Source organism: Marmota marmota, unplaced genomic scaffold, assembly GCF_001458135.2.
Source record: "Marmota marmota marmota unplaced genomic scaffold, marMar, whole genome shotgun sequence".
In the NCBI taxonomy this organism is placed as follows: Eukaryota; Metazoa; Chordata; class Mammalia; order Rodentia; family Sciuridae; genus Marmota; species Marmota marmota.
Window position 1 is genome coordinate 806,435 of NW_026000144.1, and position 18,823 is coordinate 825,257.

The window sequence follows — 18,823 nt, forward strand, 5'->3', positions numbered from 1 at the left end:
TCTAGTTCAAAATATTTTAAACTTTTCTTAGGATTTCTCCTTTGAATAAGAAACAGTTTGGGCTGTACAATGAGAATCAAGAGTCCACAAAGAGACTCACATATAAAATAGCCTGATTTATTTTTTGAAAAAGCAACTTGTAGTGGAAAATAGTGGTCTTTTAAATAAATGGATCCAAATCAACTGGATATCTGCATAGAATAAAGAGGAGCTTGCTATCTACCATATACATAAATGTTTGTTGAAATTGCATTATACAATTAAGCACAAAAATACAAAATATAGTTTCTAGTAGAAAACATGGAGGATATTTTTGTGGTTTTATGGTGAACTAAGAGTTCACCAACAAGACTTCACAAACATCGATAATAAAGACAGGAAAATTAGACTTCATTAAAAATAAGAACACCACTAACAGATGAAAAATGAAACCAGGTCTTAGAAAGGATGTCTGCTGGGTTTGTACTAATATAACATATGCATATGCACATTTATATAGGCATTATTGTCACAATATGTAATTAACCCCTACTAATCAATAATAAAACATTCTAATTAAAAAACAGGCAAAAAGACCTACAGAGGAAATTCATGAGAAAGGATACTCAAATGTCCTGAAAGTATAAGAAAGGTACTTAACATTGTAGTTCACTAGAAGAAAAAAAAAGTCAAAATACAGTGAATGGGGTTTCTAATTGTTCTAGTTCTTCACTAAATATTATTATAAATGAAAATAAATCATAGAAAGTATAAGTTATAAAAAATTGTAGCCACACTGCTGTCCTGTAAATCACTAGAACTTATTCCTTCTAATAGAAGTGATAAATGTTTAGGCTATCGATGTTGTTTACACTGATTTGGTCAGAATGGCTTAAATTAAATACATTTCATAGAACCCTTTTTCTTGTTTGATTTCTAATCATATTTGGCCAATAAAGGGAACTCTTGAAATAACTGGAAGACAAAATTAAAGGAGAGGTCTTTATTCTCAGAAGAGTGCTACAGTCAAGCAGGATGACAGGTAGATGCTGTTGTACCTGTTAGGCCTTAGAGCATCATATACATCCTTCTCCTTCACATCCAGCTCATCTTGCTGACTTCTTGCCTGTCAGTGGGCAGTAATCCTGGCTCTATCAACAAATATACTGTAGTGGTTCTGCAAAGGAACACTTTACACAGAAGCAATGATTCCATAAAGACAATGATTGATGAAGAGAAGTAGTGCTGCACAGAGGCAATTGCTTCCACAGAGGAAAAAGTTTCTATGTAGAGACTGGTTTCTACCAAAAGGGGTGGATTCCACAGCCCTCTCCAAATGGTCCTTCTTTCTAGTCTCAATTTGAAGCTCTGATGAACATAGCTACTTGGAATTTTTCTCCTTCCCGATTACAGTAGAATGAAAATGACAACCCAAAGATATCAATGCCTAATTCATGGAACTTATACAAATCAATTTACAAGGAAAAGAGGGTCTTTGCAGATGCAATTCAGTAGAGGGTTTTGACAAGGGAAGATTATCCTGAATAATCCAGGTTGGCCTTTCATCTAACCATATGTGTTCTTAAAAGTGAGGCAAAAGGAGTTAACATGCACAGAAGAGGAGGCAATGTGGATATCAATGCTACAGAAATCCTGACCAAGATATTTTTCTGATACTTCAGTCAAAGTACATTTTCATATAACATGTTACCCTGTGTCCTTGGGCAGCTACTACATGAGATTAAGTTAGAATTGGCCACTCAATGTACCTAAATTAATTAAAGGTAAATAGGCCCTATTATTCTGAAAAGTGGTTTAGGATCATAAGTTGTTTATACAGAATACAAGAAACTATCTGCTTGGCCAGTGAAAATGGCTTACCATATGTATCAACATGGTTCAACTCCAAAGTGGTCTTTTTAGGTTATTGAAAATAATGCTCAGTTTACAAATTAATAAATTATTCCAATTTCCCCAGCTTATTTAATAATTCTAATTATTATTTATTCAATTTAAATTTATTCAGTTGAAATGATGGTACCAAAAATAAGTGAATGAAGAAAAAATGGAAAGTAAAAAAGAAAAAAGATTAAATCACTTATTCAATCTCTGATTCTTGAATCTCAAAAACAAACATACATTCTTTTTATTTTAGAACAGCCTAAAAGATTAGGGGCATTTTGATATCTGTGAAAATATGCATATAAAAACATGTACTCACATATCTAAAATGGGTTTTAATGTATTTTTACTTTATCTTTGGCTATAATTCTAAAAATGTTGTTTAGAAAATAAAGAGTAGAACTTTACAGATTTATATAAAAATGGGAAACTGTATTGAAATCACCAAAGGAAGCAAAAATGAAAGAGTTCAGCATAGTTAAAAGAAAGAGGAAATGAATGTTTGAAGTGAAACTAGTCGTACTCTTGCTATTTTGGAGATTGATATTCTTTAACCCCAAGTGAAGAAAATTCTACACTTTCAAAAATAAAGTTCTTGCTACCAGTTATATGGAAAATCCTTTTCAAGTTCTACCATATTTCAGCTACGGTTTACTTCACAAATCTACCTCATACACAAAAACCTGGTATGATAATGAACACCACTCTCATTAAGATTTAAAAGAGTAGGATTATTTGTTGCCTCCACAAAGCTATTCTCTAGAAGAAATGGGAACCAAACCAATTGGACACAAACTAATTTTTTTTCCACTTCACAACACTACCTTTGTTTTACGACACACCTCCAGCAAGTCCTGCTATGTTCTTAAAAACCTTAAAAAACTTTGTGTCTAATATTCTGCTTATGTATTAATGTTCACTCTAGTAAACATTATTTTTCCTATTTTCTTTTCTTCAAGGTAAACTACCATTTAAATAATTGGACCATTAAATTATGCCTAAGAGCTGATAGCAGAGAATAGATACAAGAATATAGGAGTGGTTCAATAATAAAAATAATAATAATACACCTGTTTATGAGTGAGGGGGAGAGAGAGAGGAAAGAGAGAGAGAGAGAAAGAGAGAGAGAGAAAAAAAATGTGTGTGTGAATATATACAGAGCTAATTAAGTGATGCTCATGGCCTGTACTTAGGAAAACATAAGTAGACTGAAAAACTGAATCAAGACCTAAAGGATTGTGGCTGGTGTTGTGGCAGAGCACTTGCCTAGCATGTGTGAGGCACTTGGTTTGATTCTAGGCACCATATATAAATAAATAAAATAAAGGTCCATTGATGACTAAAAAAATTTTTTTAAAAAAAAGAACTGAAAGTAGAAGGGATTTCCAATATTTAGTTCATCCATAAAGAACAAATTTTCTTAGAAACAAATTCTGTCTAAAAACACAGAAATCTAGTAAATTAAAAATGATGGCCTTTTTATTTGGTAACTCCAAAAGTTATTGATTCTCTATAATTTCCAGTGCTGATTGATAAAGAACCAAAAAGAGGAAAAGACCTGTACCCTATACTTTTCTACCTTATGTCTGGCTTTCATATCGTGGGAGGCACAGAAATCATTAAAAAAATACACAGGCAATAGTGCCCATCTCAGGTAGATACCTAGAGTTAACATTCACCTACCATCTCCACTGTTGCTCCCTGCTCTTTCTTCCTTGATGTACTGGCACTTGGCTGCATGAAACCACTTTCATTTATATTTGTATGAAAAATGCTGCCTTTCAGTTATGCTGAGATAATTTTCCTAAGATGAATGGACAATATAGAAGTTGACATTCAGTGTCTCTGTGCAAGAACAAGAATATTGGTGGTGAGAAGCAAGGGAGCATTCCACGCAGCAGTGTGCATAGACCTTAGGAATCTGTTGCTCAAGAGGAAGCAGGAGATAAAGATAGAAATGATGACTAAATCTAATTGGGCATTTGCAGTAGCACGTGCATCTTACCCACTGCCCCATATATCTTTTTTCCTTCACAAATATCTCAGGGAATAGATGTTATTTTTTGTTACCTTCTATTGTTTATGAAGCAAACTTAAATGCTGTTTTTTATTTGTAATTGGCATCATTGTAATTATATATGGTTATGGGGCACCATGTGACATTTCAATACATTGTATAATATATAATGATCCAATCAGAGTAACTGGCATATTCATTCCCTTAGTTATCATTTATTTGTATTGGGAATTTTTATGACCCTCTCTGCTAGCTCTTTTAAAATATATAATTAATTGTTGTCAGCCATAGCTATCCCAATATACTATTGAATATTAAAATGTTCCTCCTATTCAACTGTATTTCTGTATACTTTAATGATCCTCTTTCTATTCCTTCTCCCCATGTTCTTCCCAGGTGTAGGTAATCACTATTCTACTCGTTAGAGTCTATCCAATCAACTTTTAAGCTCACACATATAAAACATGTGGGATCTGTCTTCTCTGTACCTGATTTATCTCCATTGAACATGATTTCCTCAATTGCCATGCATGCTACTGCAAATGACAGAATTTTATTCCTATTTTATGGATGAATAATATTTCATTGTGTGTATGAGTGTGTGTATTTTTTGTATATTTTAATATATCTATCTGTAAATAAATACCTTGGTCTATTCTATATGTTGACTATTGTGAATAGTGCTGCAATAAACATAGGAGTACAAGTGATCTTCAGTACAGTACAATCTTCAAAACGTTGATACCTTTCCTTTGGATATATACCCAAGAACAGAACTGCTGGATCACATAGTAGCTCTATTTCTCTTTTGGGGGGATACTTCTATTCTGTTTTTCATAATGGTTATACTAATTTACATCTCCACTAACAGTCTATTTCTCCTTTCTCTGTGTTCTCAATAACATTTGTAATTGTTGTTTTCATAATTGTCATTTTTAGTGGAGTGGGATGATACCCCATTGCGCTTTAAACTTGTGCTTCCCTGATAGCTAATGAAGTTGATCATTTTTTCATAAACTTGTTGCCATTTGTATATATTCTTTCCAGAAATATCCATCAAGGTTGTTTGTCCATTTTTTAATCAGATAATTTGTTTGTTTTTATGTTGAGTTGTTTGAGTTCTTTATATATTCTCAGTACTAATTCTTTGTCAAATGACTAGTTTGCAAATATTGTCTCCTATTCCACTGGTCGTCTCTTCACTCTATTATCTGTTTTTTTTTTAATTTGTCATAAATCCATTTGTCAATGTTTGTTTTTGTCGACTACGTTTTTGAAGTCATACCTAAAAAGTCTTTTTCCAAAGTACATAGTATTTCCTTATGTTTTCTTCTAGTAATTTCACAGTTTCCATTTTTATGTTTACATCTTTCATTTATTTTTAGTTGATTTTTAATATGATGAGAAATAGAGGTCTTGTTTTATTTTTCTGCATATACATAACCAGTTTTCCTAGCCTTGTTTACTCACTGTCTTCTTTCACTGTCTTTGTCAAAAATAAATTGTCTGGAACTATGTAGATTTATTTCTTGGTTTTCTTTTCTGTTACTTTTATCTATATATGTCTTTATGCCAATACCATGCTGTTTTGGTTAGTGGAGCTTCATAGAACATATTGTTAATGGCACCACCTTTGTTTTCTTGTCAGGGATTGTTTTGACTATTGGAAGTCTTTTATGATTCCATAAAATATTAAGAGTCTTTTTCTTTTTTCTTTCTAGTTCTGTGAAAAATGTCTTTGGTATTTTGATAGAAGTTAATTAAATCTGAAGATAGTTTGAGTAGCATGGACATTCTAACAATTGATTCTTCCAATTCAGAAACAGGGCATGTCTCTCATACTCCTCCCCTCTTTTGCTTCTTTGTGTCTGTCCTCTTTGATTTCCTACATCAGTGTTTTATAATTTTTACTTCATATATCATTTACTTTCTATGTTAAATATTTTTTCTAGATATTTTAGAGATGAAGAATTTTAAGAATACTGTCTGCAATGATTTCACTGTTTATTTAAGATTCATGTTGAAATTTAATTACCAGTATAGCAGCATAAAGCATAACGATCTTTAAGATATGATCAAGGGGCTGGAGTTGTAGCTCAGTGGGAGAGCCCTGAGGGCTCCGAGTGGGATTAATGTTATCATAAAAGAGCAAATTTAGTCCTTGTTTGCCTCTTGGCCCCGCTGTCTTCTGTCATGTTAGAATATCCAGCCTTCCTTCTTATAAAGGACATAGCACATGAATTGCCATCTCGAAAAAAGAGATTGCCTTCACCAGTCACCAAACTTGCCATTTATCACATTAAGCTTTCCAGCCTCCAGAATATGAGCAAATACATTTCTTCTGATAAATTATTCAGTCTCCATATTTTGTTTTAACAGCACAGAATGGATGAGACATTATCTAAAACACACAGCTCTTAAATTAAGAATAAGAACATAACCCATGACTGTATCAACTCAAAAAATTATGGTTAGGTGGGCTGGGGATGTGGCTCAAGCAGTAGCGCGCTCGCCTGGCATGCGTGCGGCCCGGGTTCAATCCTTAGCACCACATACAAGCAAAGATGTTGTGTCCGCCGAAAACTAAAAAATAAATATTAAAATTCTCTCTCTCTCTTTAAAAAAAATTATGGTTAAGGTGTAACACATTAGAAAAACATTTACCTAGCATACACAGGCCCTGAGTTTGATCCCCAGCAACACACACACACACACACAAACACACATTAATTGTCTTAAGTATCAATTTATACCACTACCAAAAAAAAAAGGCTGAGGCATTTCTGAATGCTTGAAATATATAATATATATATACACACACACACACTTTTTTTAAGTGTTTAGTAAGATGAACATAACTAAGAAGTTTATATTTTTTTGTTCAGGACCACCTTGTTAATTCTGATCACCTGACTCTCACTTTCAATTTTTAGATTCAAAATGGATTCTCAACTCAAAAAGTTTATTATCTCCTCTTCTTGTCCAGTTTTTCTCCCATCATTCTTACCCCAAGTAAAATAGTATCAGTGATGTGTCATATTTTTCTATATGCCCACACAAATATGTACAAACACAAATGAACACGCTTATATGCAGTCTGGAATATACAATTAGCCCTAGATTCAGATAACAGTCAGTCTTCTAACCCTGTCAATCACATGGAATTCTTACCAATGGAACTAGTTTACCTGCTTTCTTGATATGTAACAGAGGTTTGGTTATTTTACTGATAAAATTGGCACTGGAGTGACCTCAGTACCATGATTTTTTAATCTTAGCTGCATATTATCATCACATGGGAAACTAATTTTTTTTAACAATCCAGTCGTATTCAGATCAATTAATTCATAATCTTAACATATGAAACAATCTCAGACATCAGAATTTATTCACAGCTCCCCAATAAAATTTCAAAGTTTCACAAAATTATTTTCAAAAAGTGACATAGATCTAATTACCTATTACCTGTCTATCCTGACCATTTCAATAATTTTCATAAGTCAGGCATTGCTGTCCAAGTTTACAGCAAAGAAATTGCTGAGCATTGTCATTGTTTCTGTCCTAATTTTTACTTGCCCTGACCTAACTTGGACTGATTCAGGGAAAAGTCCATTATACAAGAATCTACCACCAATGTTGGAGAGTGCCATGAAATCAGAGACAGAATCTAATAGACCCAGGATTGCACAAAGTACAATTTATTTGGGACTTATGGATACATCTTAGGCTACAGCAAGATAGGAGAATCTCTGCACCCTAAGGCAGAAGGAAGGAATTTATGGTAAGATAGACCAAGATAGGTCTTAACCAACTAGAATATACTTGTGACTGCTCATAAACTATTAGCATATTAAACATCAGTTAAGAAACAGTCTGGGTGTTAGTGGCCAGCAGGAAAAGTTTGGCTTCTTATCTCAAAGACTTTGTTTAGCACTTTAGGGATTGTAATGCAAGGGTCACATGGCAGCCAAGATGTTGGTTACAACTAAGAAAGCTGTTTTCATGTCACACTACATCCCTACAAAAACCCAAACTATTTTTTTGCTAATGTTACAATAGGAATTTGTCCATCTGGAGGTTGCTTCAAGCACATTTGTCTCTGGGCCTGTTTGCTCAGGAAGTTGGTATTAAGGTCATTTTCCAAACATTGCCAAATACTTACACTAAGTTACTAAAAATCACTGCAGAGTTTTTGAAACTTGAGAATTTCCAGTTTTGCCCTTAAGTTATTCTGATTGTGTTCATCTTAGACGTAGCCCCAAACTCTGTGCTTTAAATCTGTTGTGAATACAGGTTTGGAAACCACCCTTGATGGAAAAAAGTTATCTAAAATAAATACTAAATAAGGTTGTTGTAGTCAGCTTTTTCACTGCTGTGACTTAAAAACCTGACCAGAACAACTGTAGAGGAGGAAAGGTTTATTTAGGGGCTCATGGTTTTAGAGGTCTCAATCCATAGACAGATGACTCCATTCCTCAGGGCTCCAGGTGAGGTAGGATATCATGGCAGAAGAGTGTGGCAGAGGGGAAACAGTTCACATGATGATGGAAGCAGAGAAAGAGGCCTGTCTCACCAGATACAAATATATACCCCATAGCCATGCCCCCAAATGGGCCACTTCCTTCAGCCACATCCACCTGCCTCCAGTTACCACTCAGTTAATCCCATCAGGGATTAATTCACATGTTAGGTTGATGCTATAATCCAATCATTTCTCCTCCAAACCTTCTTGCATTGTCTCTACACATGAGCTTTTGGGAGGATACTTCACATTCAAACCATAACAGTGATCTTTCCCCAGGAATGTTGAAAGTATATGTAATGTGCGTGTATAATATCTNAAAAAAAAAAAAAAAAATGCCAGCCTGCAACCTGCTCAGTCCTGATGAATTGCAGGTTAGAATTCATTGGTCAAGCCAAGTGGCAAAATGGGGCTTTCTGGGAGCTATTTACTTTGGCAGCTAGAATAGGAACAGGTTTGGGCAAGGGCCACAAAATTTTAATTTATGGTTCTTCCAGGAAGAGTACATGTGTGACCCCCAACTCAGCAACTGGCTACCAGATTTTACTTGGGGCCCTTCTTAGAGACTCAGCTTTTCTTAAAGTTCATTTTATCCATATATCCATCTAAGTATAAAATGTCTTCCAGGAATTTTGATTGGAGAGGTTGGGAAAGAGAGAGAAAAGAAAACTGAAGTTCTGGGATCTAACCCTGTCACATAAGCCAAGATAGGAGAAAGTCACAAAGAATGAAGTTTTTTGACAAACAAAAGAACTTTGGATTTCCTTGCCAACTGCAGAGGCTGCTGGGAACAGCGTGAATTTGTGATGACAGCAGGACAGCAGGGAGGGAGTTATGAACAATAGTAGCTGATCCAAACCCAGAGCCACATGAGGTCAAGTCAGACGCAGAAATCCCTTCTAATGAGAGTAAAAGATAAGAACAAAAGAATACAGGATACCAGGGGAAGAAAAACTGTAACCTCTTTACAGGAAAAAGATAACAAAGACAGTTAAGTTACAAATAGTACATCATTCTTTGGTTAGAAATAAATAAATAATAGAAGAGATTATCTTTCCCTTGGGAACAGAGAAAACCAAATGTGTGGGAGTCTGGTGCAGAGTTTTTAATTTTTAATAAATAAATTTATCTATGAGAGAGTGGAAGTAACAATAAACAACTAAAGAGAAATGAAAGAATAAAATTTCTCTTTTAATCCATGTATATGTAACTTGTGTTTCAGTCCTGGATGAGAACCAGTAATCTCTGTTCACCTAAGCTATGATTTAAAAAATGATCTACATTTAAAAATTTGTGTTTAAATATGTTTTGTTTATAAATCTTACCAAATATTTATGTTGAATATTATTCCTTAGTTCTAAAGTTTCTTTCTATATATACAGGAAAATCAATTAGCTGATAGTTTTAAATCTTTAAAGAATAATAAACTACTAGATGTTATATATAAAGTTGTTTCAAAGAACTATTAAAGTATTCCACAATGCAACTGGCTTTGAACTTGAATCATATCCATTTTTCCAGTAAATTATAGATCACTGTCCTAGTAAAATTAATATCACAGGTTACTTTAGTTTTTAGACTATACATAACAATGCAGTTATATGAGGGAGAAGATGAAATCTTTATCTTTTGAAAAAATTCTGCAATCAGCAATTTTGTTCTGGAAAAGGTCTTGAAATCATTTGCTTTTAGCTTTGAGTGTGCCAATACTGACAAACTATTTTAAGAAAGGTGTAAAAAGTAAGGATTCTTATATCTTAATATCTTCAAACAATTTATTAGAATGTTTCTGAAGGAAATAAAATATGAATTTTAAAACTCTAAAGTTTTCTAAATATACTAATGCCCAGATTACCAAAACAATAACTTCAATATTATTAATTTGAATCAATGATAGAGTTGTAAAAGTGAAGTTATTATGCTACATCACTAGATTATGAATTTTCTAAATTTTAAAGATTAATAAGAGTATATTTTCATAGGAAAATGTTGGAAGAGTGGTTATGCACACGAAGGCTATGATAGACAGTAGTACAGGCAAACATTTGCTAAGCTGGTACATTGCTACTGCTTCCACCTACCAGGACCCTTACCTTGGGATCTCTCAGACCTTCATGTGATCTAGTAACCTTCACAACAGGAGTTTCCTTAAACTTGTTCCAGTCCTGACCTTTGTCCCTTCTGGTTATTCGTATTTAAATATCACCAGAGTGCACATCTAAATATGTTATAATAAAGCAAGAAAAGAGTCTTTTATTTGAGAGAGAAAAAAATCAGTGAGATGATGCTGAGATAGAAGCATAGAACAAGTATTCTCCTGGGTCCAAAGGATAATTTTAAGACCTGAATAATTAGAACATCAGATCAGAAGGCATCAGACAAGAAGTGGAGACTGTTCTGTGAAGCAAGTTCATTTGCCTGAGAGTTTAGATACAGTCACTTTTTAATCTGTTTTTGACTCTATGACGACTGTAGCTTTTTTCTTCATCACATGAGCTTGCAATCGCAAGTCTCTTGTTTCTTGGTGAATTTGAAAGAAACATATTAATATAAATCTTCAATCTTCACTAATTTAGCTGTCTTCTCACATATCCAAGAAATTTCAGCACTACAGCGGGAAACATAAATATTTCCTCTTTGAAAATAAGCACATCCTTTGGATCCATTGATCTGGGAAAGTTCATTATTACTAAATCTGAAAATTAATTGATTTAAAATTATTAATAAATACTGTATTTGGGATTTGATCACCATTCAGTATTCCTAGGTACCTTTGCAGTCAACAACTGGAATATTCTGATACTTTTGCCTTATAGTATCAAAATTCTTAACCTGACACATCCAAATTCTTTATTTCTAGTTAATTGTTTTTCTAGGTAGAATTATTATTTAAGAACACTTAAGTTCTATGCCGACAATTTGTATTTCCTTCTCTAGTATGGGATTCCATTAATGGAATTCCCTTGGTCCAGATTAAATTAGAAGTGCTAGAATAATTGTACTTTGGGACTGTAAAAAGAAAAGTAGAAAAAATGAATCACATTCTCTACAAAATTTCATTACATTCTACTATGCAAAAGCCTAATTTTACTTGTGTTTACTTATATGTGGGGTTAACAAGAGAACAAGGCTGAGGTTAAGAGAAGAAATGAATTAAAATATAGATGTGGTTCTGATAATAGTTCTCAATTTCTCTTCTAGGAAATTGATGATAACTCCCAAATAATGTCATTATAAAATTAAGCTTGACAACTAAATCCTCTATGTGATCAGTATTGCTCTTGTTCAAATGACCTGCATTATTACTACCATGTTCTTTTCTTGCTTCAGGATAGGCTTCTTAAATCTTAGTCTTAGCTAAACACTCGCTCAGCAGTTAAGACTTCAGGAGCCAAGGAAATGGCTATGTAATCCCGAAGATAGATACTCTAACTTGAGTATGATGAGTGGTTTACCTGAAGCTGCATGTTCTCTGGGGTCAGTGTCTGCAGGCTCTGAACCCTGCTCTGGGACCCTCTTCCATATTTTGATTAGGAGTTAAAGGAGGGACTAAGGATGATTAAAATCCCTTTGGGTGAGGGGAAACATCTTAGATTCCAAAATGAAAGCTGAATTGCATTTACATGAGGTCATGGCACCACCTCTTAGAAATTCTTAGTCTAGTAGCAATACGTGCCTCAGATTAATTTTAATCAGTGCGTGACCAATATTACTCCAGGTACCAAAAAAGTTGCTGTAATTTTGTTTGCTAATGTGTTATTCAGCACATGCTTTTTGCCATTATTGCTTATGTGAAACCAGACTAATCAATTTAATATGACTAGTAATAGTGATTAGAGAGTATTAGAGATTGGTATTTGAGTAGAAATAGCCATGGCAAAACTTGAGGGAATGAATGAAAATAAAGTGTCTCTGGGAAGAAAACAATAGACATATTGTTGTTCAAGGAGTTTGATGTATAAGAGCTGAAGCACAACATCTTTGACAAAAAAAAATGAATAGCATAAGTCAGTTTAAGAAAACTTTGACAACATGCTTCAATGAGTAAAATAGGAGTAAGTTGGATGCATTAGGTACTTGTTGGGAGAGGGCTGTGGAGAAAAAACTATACCCAAACTGATGCCAATGATCTTAAATTTCATCTAATATAAAAATACTATATATTACATTTAAAATATGAAAAACATTATGTCATTTAAACATAATTATGAATGAAATGTTCACCAAAATTTTTGGTTTTGTATTCTTTAAAAGAATCTTTCAAAGCTATGTGCTCCCTTACACATTTTTTTTTTTTTTGGTACTCTGGATTGAACTCAGGGGCACTCAACCACTGAGCCACATCTCCAGCCCTATTTTGTATTTTATTTAGAGATAGGGTCTCACTGAGTTGCTTAGCACTTCGCCATTGCTGAGGCTGGCTTTGAATGCATAATCCTCCTATCTCAGCCTCAGGAGCCATGGGGATTACAGGCGTGTGCCAACTGGCCTTACACATACATTTTTTAAAAAATGTTTTTCTGAAGAAACTTTCATCTGTGACACGTCCTACAGATAGAACAAACACTTACCAGCACACCCCTGCTTCCAAGTGGCTGCCTATTTTTGGCTCCACACTGATGATCAGAAGCAGCACCTGGACTTCCAGGTACTGGGAGATGGAGTCTCTTTCCAAGGTTTTCTTACAGTAGATACAGAAAATGGCAGACATCTATTTTTTCCATAACTTTAGATAGTTGGAAAAATGCAATTTTCAATTGCTGTATCCTAAATGTACTTTAAATATTTTCATCAAAATTTTGCAATGGCAGATTTAGCTCAGTTTAGTTTATGAAAGACATTTGCCATATAACCTAATTGGAAAGTCTTTATCATGAAATTATTTCAAAATTACTTTCTATTAGAAAGTGACTGACTATTATTTGATCCAAATAGATATGTTAATTTGTGTTCTTGTGACAAACACAATCCTGGATTCTAAGTGCTGGAGAGCAGAATAGCTAAGTGACTAAACACATGGTCCCTAAAGCACTAAAGTCCTGATATGGTCACATTTGAGCTGAGTCATCTTTAATTTAGTCTCTTTTTTGACAATATTTATCTATAAAATGGGAATATAACAATGCTCCATTCAAGGGTTTGTATTTATATAGAATTCTCTGAAGATACTAAGCATTATATTTATATGTTAAATAAAGAAAAAGTTTAATAGGCAAAGTCTAGTGACTTGCCCTGACTTGATCATACAGATGAAATTAGATATACCACCAAACAATATTTGCTACTCTTTTCTTTGTACTTTGCACTCCTTTTTAAAATCTAGATTTATAATTCTCATAATTCACTCTCAGGATTCTAAGGAAATCTTGGTTTTCCATTCCCAATAGACTTACAAGTATGGAGAGGGAACTGAGCCATCTTCCCATAGCCAATTTCCATCAGATGGGTGCCATGATAATCCCAGCCAAAAAAAAGAAATCATGGGTAATGGCTGTGACATTAGAAAATTCTGAGGGAAAAAACAGAGAGAAATCTTTAAGAGAAAGTCACATTCTAGGTTATAGAAATAAGACAGAAATATTTACTAAATTCATCTGCTGGTTCTTATTCAGAATCCACTGAATTTCTACCATGTGAATCAGAAATTTCATTCATATACCTTTCATTATATGGGATAATTTCTATAACAAGGAAGGAGATTCAATCATACCTTTTCTTCCAAGCTGTCAATCTTCAGCAATGTGGAGTTCTTTTCTATGCAGTCCTCTCTACTGTTACTCCAGGTTTTCTCTTTATTTATTGTGAAATAATAGCAACTTTCTTGGTACCACTGCCATGTCTTAGGACAAGGATTACATTTATGATCTGAAAAAGGAAATTATACTCAAAAGCATGAACAATGAAAACTACATTGGACAATAGAATGTGAGGGCCAGCACCCTGAAAACATGCTGTTTTAGGAGCCTTTGAAAATGAAGTCACTCTGGTTATGGCTTGCAGCACTGGAGATACTCTTTTCAGGGTTTGGTCTTCTGGCCTCAGAATTTATAGCTATGCTTTTAACTTCATATAATAATGGGATCGCTTACAAATAGTTAATAAAACAAGGGGATGAAGTTTCCAATTGATATTCTAAAATGATTCCCATATTTGCTTCTGCGTCTTCAAAATTATTAAATAAATCTATATCTTTTCCTAAATTCTATCTTTTCCTAAATTTAGAGTGACATCCTCAAAACATCATTGAATGACATAACTGTCTCATACTCTGAGGTGCCACACATGGTCAGCTTAAATCAAAGCAACTGATATATTGTGACTGGTCAGCAGATCTAATTACCTGAAGTGTGAATGATTAGCTCTCTGCAGAGTTTGATAGCTATTTGCCCCTGTCTCTTTAGTAGATTAGATATCTGTGATTTGAGAAATTCTTCTTCCACGGGTAAGTTCCTGTGGTTGCTCAGTTGCTGGGATAAATTTTCCTGCTGGTGGTGGATAATTTTCTGAAGTCGATTCAATGTCTCTGAATCTGAGTTAATTTTGTTAGACATCTGCAAAACTCCAAGAATAACATGACAGGAGAGAAACTCAAATATCCTTCCATTCTCATAATAGCCATCCATAATTCTCTTGATTCAGAAACATTTCTTATTGTTTAATATTTATTAGTAACTCCTAATAATTGAGATTTCATGAAAGAAACATACCAGATACTTTTCAACCCCAAATTGTTTAGAGTTTACCTTTATAATTTTGTTCATGTATTGACTATTGTACTTGTGTTAAATAATGAATTAAGTATTATAGTACTCATGTTAAAATGAGTTAATGATTACGTATCTGATATTTCACCAAAATTGGTGTCAGCAATTTTGCCCCTTATTTTGGTATTTTTTTTCTAATTGGAGTTTTTGGATAGAATTATAGTTTTAATAGAAATAAAATTCTTTGAGACAAGGGATATCTCAAAGTATAGTATGCTAACCGCCCTTTTATGGTAAATAATTGAGCATATATCATGGCAAGTTTATTCATTTTTCAAAGAGTACATCATTGCAGAAGATTAGCTTCTAATTCTCACAATATTGAGCTACTGAATATGTTATTTCTGCTAGAACATTTCTTTACAAAATAGGAAGCTACATAATTATCTTTTATTTGTCCAAATAGATGTGTAGAAATCCTAATTATCCATTAGATTTTAAATATATAGATAGAAATTTTTAAAATAGAGATGTTAGTATCATTCAACAAATAACAGGTTTTTTACTTTAAGTTGCCTGAAACTCGATGTTGTACCAAATCACTACTTTATTCCACGTACTGAACAACATTCTATAAAATACATATTCTCAGGATGTTTTTCCACTTCGTTAGTCCTGAATTCCCACTCCCAATGGAGACAAAAGCAACCCCAACTTTCTAAGATTACAATAATAGGTCAGAATCAAGAAAATATTCCTTTTTGGCTCTGGTGTTGGGGAGCAGAGCTTCCACTGTCCTGCAGAGATGGCTCAATTCTGTCTTCTGGGTGTGGTGTAGCAGGGCGCTCCCTCCTTGCTTATACTGCCATTTAGACATTTTTCTCTATACTAGAAAGGTCTTGGGTAAACAGAGGGAGCTAGTCTTCAAGGTAAATGAACAGCATGCCATTTCTTAAACACAATCCCCCGACTCCTTTTTGTTACCACTGGCATAGTAAGTAAATGTGTATCTGGAAACAAAGGCTCCTTGCTCTGACTAACAATTATAAAAATAAGTCTATTTTGCTTGTCAAGAGAAAATAATGAGTTGGGACTGAACCTCCATATTAAAGTATGTCCCAAAATGATTTGTTTTGACAACATGAAGATGGGACACTTATGAGATGGCAAAATTATTAAAGGATTAAAGATGCTGGCACTTGTCCATAAATTGAATTTACGTAGTTTACAAGTTATACTTAATTGCCTTTCTTGTGTTTTATGTAAATATACTTACACATAATCCCCAAGGTCACCAGCCCAATCAACAGCATCAGGCAAAGAGTTAGCAGACCTTGGGCAGCCTGACGCCATATGGGGGATGGAGCTGGATGCCCTGTAAAGTCAACAGAGGAGTGAGCAAGTAGAACTGCTATGTGGGTTGTACACTTCAGGTTGTTTATTCTTCCAACTTAGGAATCTTCCAGGTACTAAAATTTCTCTCTTGTTTCTTCAATGACATTATTTAGAAAATTTCTACCATGAAGCCTAATAAGGGTCCATTACCAGTTTTCCTCCATTGATTCACCACTATCTTTCCTCCAAGAGTAAATACCTCCTAATTTTTAGTTTTTTGTTTTAATATCATCATCCACCTTTAATCTTTAAGTTCACTGATTTCACAAATAACATGCTATGAAAATTTTTCCTGGACTGATGCTGACAATAGGAGAGACCTATTGTCTCCATTACGATTACAAATCTTCAAAAAGCAGGTTATTCTCTACTTCATATAAAAGTGAATTCTACTTTTAAAAGCTACTGTTATCTACTAAAATATAATGTTTATATATTATCCATGCTATTTATCACCCAGTAAATTATGAATTAATATAGAAAAAAAATGCACAGTTTAAACTGCAAACAGCAGAATAGGCCAGGAAGTCTGTGTCTAGTTCTTCAAATTTCAGCATCTTATCTTTATTTTTTAATAAAAATGTTCTCCTGTTTCTCTCACCTTCTCTTTGATTCAGGTCCTAAGGTGTCAAGTCCAATGTTTTGATAGATTGATACAATCTGCAGATGCACTATCACATGCACTATATCCAGACCTCCTTTTCCCTCAAGCGTTAGAGTAAATAAAAAAAGCCAAAAACATATAATCACCTTCATTTCACACATGTAAAAAGCCCATTCTAATCATCTTTTTGGTATATCCTCCCCTCAAACCTCACTCACACATGTACACATATTCATAAAGTAAAAATAAGTCTAAATTAGTGCATGAGAAAATAATTCATAAGATTCAAATGATTTAAGACAATGGCCTGAACAGTGAGCAGACCTTCTGAAGTTAAGGTATAAGGATGTCGCCTTTTACATTAACCAGAAACTTCCATTTCCTCCAGTTGGTTACAAGGGAATAAGCTGAAGACCAGAACTGAGACTGGGCTTCCTCCATAGCAATTGTATGGATTTTGTTCAGACATTTAATTTATTTCAGTCTCAGTTTCCTCCTCTCTGAAACCAGTAATATCATTTTGTTTACTTTATAATTATATCTCAATAAAAATATGATGATGAATATATAATACTATACAAGTATTGCTATTAATGATTCAGTATTACTAATTATACTTGGGATTTCAACTATCTTAACTGAAAAAAAAAAAACTTATAATTTGAAACTAACACTTGCTCATGCCTGACCTGGCCATCCTCTACTTTTCGCCTTCAGTTACTTACACCATGTAAGAAAAATGCCATGTTCTCTGTTTAGAAGCCTCCAATTTGACTTATAAAAGAATATTCTTCCAGCAACCTTATAAAGTATAATTATCAAGGACATTTATAAAATAGAAACGTCTCAGTTTCCAATATCTATCTCTGAAACATCCAACAAAAACGTCTCACTAAGAGGTACAGCTTCTTGACACATACAGTTATCACACAACTTAAAACAGTTCCCTAAAGGCACATATTTTCTCTTCAACATTAGGAACACTCACTCTATGAATTGATTCCATGACTGTTTCCATCCTGAAGATGCCACTGCCCATGTCAAAACCAGCATCTCAAAGCTTTTAACACCTGTCATTCCACTGTCTCAGCTTGCTTTCTCTTAAACTCCTACCTCTTTTTCTCAGGTTATTTCCATCTTGATTATTTCTTGCTCCAGAAGAATCCTGAAATGTGAGTGTCGCGTAGGTCACTTCGTCGGACATTATAGAAGAAAGCACTACCACAAATTATGTAACTAATGTTTCAATATCTTCAGGTCTGTGACAGAGTGTTCTTTTCAAAGCTAGAAACTTCTCCATAGACACTCAACTGACCCTACTGGCCCTTTGTTAGAACAGAATAACAGTTTCTCTGCAGTAAAATTGAGAGAAGTCAAATATTCTCCTTAGACATTGAAATGTTACAGATTGCAAACTGTAGCACCATTGTTCTTTGTTGGGAACCCAAAAGGGGGTGCCTGGAGGCAGAGCAGGAATGGTGATTTCATCCTGAGGCTGCTCTGAATATTTGAAAAAATATCCAAGTTTTCTAATTTACAGACATCTAAGGCTAGCTCATCCTGTATAGAGACCATATAACATAGCAAGCAAAGGTACACATACTAAACCAGAAGAGCCATGTCACATGCATACCTATCTACTGTTATAAGTAATCCAAACGTGTGTGTGTGTGTGTGTGTCCCACACGTGCGCACACGCC

At 34.1% G+C, this 18,823-nt stretch overlaps 1 protein-coding gene across 2 annotated transcripts; it reads right to left on the reverse strand.

Moving 5' to 3' along the window:
- Positions 1 to 10,431: 10,431 nt before the first annotated feature.
- LOC107160650 (C-type lectin domain family 12 member B) lies at positions 10,432 to 18,327 on the reverse strand. Of its 2 annotated transcripts, none has more exons than XM_048786279.1 (6): positions 18,237 to 18,327; positions 16,401 to 16,499; positions 14,761 to 14,979; positions 14,131 to 14,285; positions 13,814 to 13,929; positions 10,432 to 11,028 (listed from the first exon to the last, which is right to left on the reverse strand). In XM_048786279.1, exons 1-6 carry the CDS (start codon positions 18,325 to 18,327, stop codon positions 10,965 to 10,967), a joined length of 744 nt encoding a protein of 247 aa, XP_048642236.1. In that variant the 3' UTR covers positions 10,432 to 10,964. The 2 variants fall into 2 exon arrangements, with proteins under 2 accessions (XP_048642236.1, XP_015362791.1); XM_015507305.2 differs by having other exon boundaries at positions 10,432 to 11,115.
- Positions 18,328 to 18,823: the final 496 nt, after the last annotated feature.

What these genes read in the sequence shown, in the direction of transcription:
- LOC107160650 (XM_015507305.2), bottom strand. Translation starts at nt 18,327, where the DNA reads ATGTCCGACGAAGTGACCTACGCGACACTCACATTTCAGGATTCTTCT. An exon ending in GGTGACCTTGGGGATTATGT is followed by an intron (nt 14,980 to 16,400) that starts GTAAGTATATTT and finishes TTATTCTTGGAG; the next exon opens with TTTTGCAGATGTCTAACAAA. An exon ending in TTGACAGCTTGGAAGAAAAG is followed by an intron (nt 13,930 to 14,130) that starts GTATGATTGAAT and finishes TTTTTCCCTCAG; the next exon opens with AATTTTCTAATGTCACAGCC.